General features: G+C 44.4%; 1 protein-coding gene across 1 annotated transcript; it reads right to left on the reverse strand.

Moving 5' to 3' along the window:
- Positions 1–1,524: 1,524 nt before the first annotated feature.
- ier5l (immediate early response 5-like) lies at positions 1,525–4,060 on the reverse strand. Its single transcript, XM_079290196.1, has one exon. The coding sequence runs from the start codon at positions 3,924–3,926 to the stop codon at positions 3,063–3,065; it is 864 nt and encodes a 287-aa protein (XP_079146322.1). The 5' UTR covers positions 3,927–4,060; the 3' UTR covers positions 1,525–3,062.
- Positions 4,061–5,113: the final 1,053 nt, after the last annotated feature.

Genomic DNA, 5,113 nt, shown 5'->3' on the forward strand with positions numbered 1-5,113 from the left:
TGCTCTGTAAATAATCAAATAAAGACTCTTCTGCACCCTGTCTGTGTCATTACACCATGCATTGTTCACATTGACTCATTCCTTCCATTACACCCGACCTACTGCAAGTTATTATGGGTAGCGGGAGCTGGAAATAGCCCACAGAGCTGGAGGAGCAGCGATGGTGTGATGTGTTAGGGTAGAGACGGAGAAATGAGCCAGCCAGGAAGAGGAGGGGGATGAAAGAGAGGAGGAGGAGGGTGCTGGAGGCTGTGAGGGAGGGTCAGTCTGTGGTGGCTCTGCTCTGGATACACAGCCCTGCTGATATCTCCATTCATTGATTTTAAAGAACACCACCAAGTGGCACAGAGCAGAGATAACAGGACTCAGAGTTTAGCTCGGGGAGGGAAGGCTAGGTCTCACATGGTGCAGTTACTGGATGTATTCACGGATCATTTGTTAGGGACAGACAGCATTATAGACAACAGCATGTTCAGCATGACAAACGTCATTAAGTACTTCATGATTCATTATGAGCAGCTCTTTGGCCAAGGAGGCTGGGGAGTAAAACACAGCATTTGCCACTTTATCAAAAAAAGGAGATTAATAATGAACTCAAGGCCCACTTACTCGTGTTTTCTGGATCTTTCTACTGCATCTACAGTCGAGTTTGCTCATGACGATATGACTCATCTGTCATCATGTGACCCAATGAAATGTTGAACATATAATGAACATACAACATGCATACTCCACCATTGAGGAAGACCATGACATGCAGCTGAAAGCCCAGCAAATAAGATACGTGGACACTGAATTTAGTTGTATTGCATTATTATTGTTTCCCCTTTCTAAGGGTTTACACTTGTTACTAATGACTTTATTCATGTTCAATCATTTAATAACGATTTATATGTCATTAATAGCAATGACTTTTAGGTTGCCAGATTGGGACAAATATGACATGGACTCAATCCATTTACAATAACAACTTGTTAAGCAACAGTTTGACATTCTGAGAAATAAGCTGATTTGCTTTCTGCCGTAGACGTAGTTGAAAAGATCAGCACTCTCATATCTTTCTGCAGAACTAAGGAATAGTCTGGAACATAAACTTGTTTTTAGACTGTTTCCAGTCTTTGTGCTAAGCTAAGCTAACCTTCTGCTAGCTTTAGCTTCCAATTATCGATCTTTCCTTTTAACCTTTACGGCAGACTTAATGGATCACTGTAAAAGTATTTTATTATTTACATGTATTATTATAGCTTATAATAAAGTGAGACACCGGTCACCCTTTATTAATGACATATGTATTTCCATACTTTGTATGAGTGAATAAAAGGGAACCACACAGTGTGCCTGATGTAATAAGCATGAAAGCATTTGCAGTAAATGTATTGAAGTGTGTTTTCCGAATGTGTGGCCCTGGTCAGTCACTGGGCCTGTGACTGCATCAGTATTCCATCACAACAAACGGCTCCACAAAACCACAACAGCCACATTTACGGTTTTCATTTTTTATTACGATTATACATTTTTAACAAATATTTTCTGGAACAGTTTTAGCCGGTGATATACAATTTAGTAAGCACAAAAATACAAGAATAACAACAAAATATGTAGAGAATGGCTGAATAATCTCTTTATTTTGGTACACATAGTGCTCATGAAGCTGATGCGTGGATTCTCAGGTTATGGCTAAATCAAGAGGTTGCCTTTTTAAAACAAAAGGACTAACATAATTATTTCACAAAACAAAGTAAAACTCACAAAACCAAGACATGTTGGAATTATGAATTACTGTGAAGGCTTTGAGCAAGGAGGAGGGGGAAACCAAGCATCACTGTTCACCAGCTCACACTGGGAGAGAGTTCCAGCACCAAAGTGCTGGAGCGCCATTAAGGGATGTGAGTTGGTTCAGAGTCTGTGTACCTCAAAGTGTTTCGGAGGGAGTCTCCTTTCACATGACAACAATCGCTTTTTCCAAAAGGCTCCTCGGCCCAGAACAGGAGAGACATCCCATCACTTTCTGTTTGTTACAATAGTTAGCAGTGGTGTGCATTTCGTTTAAGGCAACGGATGTCAATCCATTTCATTGGTCACAGAAGTGTCATCTGCAGACATGTTTCTCCTATCCTGACAACAGGAGCACCTGTACCTGGCTCACTGTGTGACACTAACTCTCTCATCTCCCTTCTCTTTTAAATGCTCACTTTTTAAATAGCTTTTCTTTTTCCTGCAAAAATGAAGTTGATTTAGACCTTGTAGAGTTGTAACGCCTCCATATCCTTCAATCAGAAACAGGTGTGGGTGATGTCACACGTACACAATCAACCGCACTGGCATATGTTAATATGTGAGGTATAATTCTTGACACTTATCTTTTTATTACAAGTATGTGAAATGCCATCCAATGCTCAGAGGTAAAGGTTCTAAATTCCTTGTCAGTGTAATATAATGAACAATCATGTCAGTTATAGATTACAGTTTGGCCAATTGTGATGTTTTGACACTTTGAGTGTTATAAGTTTATGAATAATCAATGACCAAACAAGTGACCATTACTGGACAGTTCAATGTGCTGCTGACCAGGCTGCTGTTGGTGAACTGACCTCACACATGACACTCTGTGCGTAACACTGCACAGCTTCTGCGATAACACTGATTTCACCGAGCACACGTTCTGCTGCAGCACCAGGACTGTGGCACATACAGAGGACAGTCCCAGTTCACTGCCAACGTTGCCCCCGTCGTTCCTTTTATGTTCTGTAACGTTCCAAAAACTTGTTCAAAGAACATCCCCGGGAGCTTGTAGTCAGCGTTCCGTCATGGACACGTCACTCAGGGACACGTCACTAAGTCTTGCGTTGTCATTTCAAAAACACAGAACATTTGCTGAAGTTGCACAGGCGACATGTTCACATGAGAACATGTTGTAAACGTCCTGCAGAACATGGGAACGACACGTTGTTATCAGGAACACTCCTGAGTTTAGTCCAGCGTTCCCCAGCAATCTCCTCTGCGTTCATTTAATACTTCATGTTATAACTGACCCCGGTGTCTCCTAAAATAAAGGGTTTGATTCAAAATGCCACAATCGCTCGGGTCCATGCCCCCAGACTGGCCAGGACCTGGTTGCTACAGATCTGTTCCAAGTCCGCCTGTCTGCTCAGCAGCCCTGAAAACCCCGAGCCGAAGATGGAAATCAGGTTGGAGATGTTGGACGGGTCCGTGTAGTCTAGGTTGGAGTAGGAACAGTCCTCGCGTTTCGCCCGTTTGCGAGCAGCTGTAAAGTCCGATACTTCCTCAACGTCGGATGTACAACAGCCGAACTCAACCTTCCGCTTCTTGGCCGAGGACTGCGCGCCCTGACCGAACTGGAGCGCATCACAACAGCAGTCCTGGTGGAGGTATCCGTTCTCCACGGTGGTCACCACATGCGTGTCCAAATCCAGCACCGTGGTCTTGTTGCAGTGCGTGCTGCTGCTTGCGGGAAGCTGGTCACAGTGGGACACAGGGGAAGCCTCCATGCAGCAGCTCCGGTAGTAGGAGGGATCAGGTTCCCGGCTCCCGTCCTCGAGGGATGAGCAGCCCAAAAGAGCGCTCGCTGTCCGGGCGTGCGCAGAGCCGCACAGACTCGCCTCTTCGCCGCAGCAAGCTGCCCGCGCCTGCTCCTCATCGTCGGCGTCCTCTGCGTCCAGATCCAGCGGGTTGAGCTCCTGGATCTCATTGCAGACCGTCATCACCTCCTCGTACTGCTGCATCCTATAGATCTCCGCGTATTTCTCCTTGATGTAGACCTGCCTGGCATTCCTCAACACATAGGACACCAGCAGGTTTTTGTGCAGCTTGATGCCCCCTCTCTGCGTCCTGGAGTTGTGGATCTTCATTAGGGAAATGGAGATCAGACTTTGCGCGTCCACTGCGCATTCCATGGTGTTGATCATTATGATATTTCCCCAGTCCACCTCCAGCTCCTCTCCGGGAGACGAAACCCGACTCTCAGCTATCTCAACGGGACTCGTTTTGTTCGAGGAGAAATGTTTAAGTCATCTCTGTGGAGAAACATTTGACACAATGATCCGTCTCTCTCTGCAAGCAAGCAATTATTTGCAGATGGCCTGAAACCAGAACACATTTATAGTCAAGACAGAGGGCCCGCCCTCTTCAGGAAGAGCCAATCAGATGCCTGGGATCTTTTGAGTGGCAGACTGGCGCGCTGGAAATATGTCCTCCTCAACCAATCAGCGTCAGGCGGTTCCTCTGTACTATTCAAATTCCACCCAGGTTGTCTTACAGGAATATCCTCATTGCAGCTGGGACGTCCAGAAAAACAGTTCGTTTTCCGGATAAACCAACCGAGATTAAAAAAGTAATCACAGATTATTTTTTAAATTTGGTGTCCCAAGGACAAATGTAATCTTTCAGACCAAGACAGCTGAACTTCATTTTGTCTCCAAACGTTTGAAGACAGACTTGAGAAGAACAGGTAGAATAACAAAAACCAATGCATGCACATTGTAAATGATGATGCCTCATTGGGCTAAAAGGAAGATGTGCATTGGAAAAATAGTCCTTATGAAGCCAATAAATCATTGTTTGCAGTATGTATACAGTGTATACATACATATGGATCCATGTACAAACAGACTGTCAGTCAAAATGTGGTGGACTTGTGGAAGTCATCCTGTGATGAAGACATGCTCAGTCATATGGCACATTAGCACCTGTGTGATTATAAGACCTGGAGGTGATCACCTATTCTGTTCTAAAGGCATCGGAAGCACATTCCCTTCCCTCTGGTATCTAGCCATGCAGATAGTTTCAGTTGGATTCATCCTGGTTGTGAAATGTCTGCCTCCACCTGAATACAATGGAGGTAAATAGAATCTTATTTGTGGTGCTCACTGTATTGGAAATTTACATAAAAAGTGGTGTCTTTTCGGTGATGTTGTCCTGGTTACTCCGGATAGTCCACAGCCCTCACTGTCAACGTTTGTCATTGGAATTTCTTTCTAGCAAAGAGAGTCCCACTGAAATTGTTGTTAAATTATTAACTTGTCCATTCCAATGCTCCTCCATTGTATTTGGGTGGAGGCAGAAATCACAGGGACAAATGTCACACAGTATTTGT

Source organism: Melanostigma gelatinosum (assembly GCF_949748355.1).
Source record: "Melanostigma gelatinosum genome assembly, chromosome: 18".
Taxonomy (NCBI): domain Eukaryota; kingdom Metazoa; phylum Chordata; class Actinopteri; order Perciformes; family Zoarcidae; genus Melanostigma; species Melanostigma gelatinosum.

What these genes read in the sequence shown, in the direction of transcription:
- ier5l (XM_079290196.1), bottom strand. Translation starts at nt 3,926, where the DNA reads ATGATCAACACCATGGAATGCGCAGTGGACGCGCAAAGTCTGATCTCC.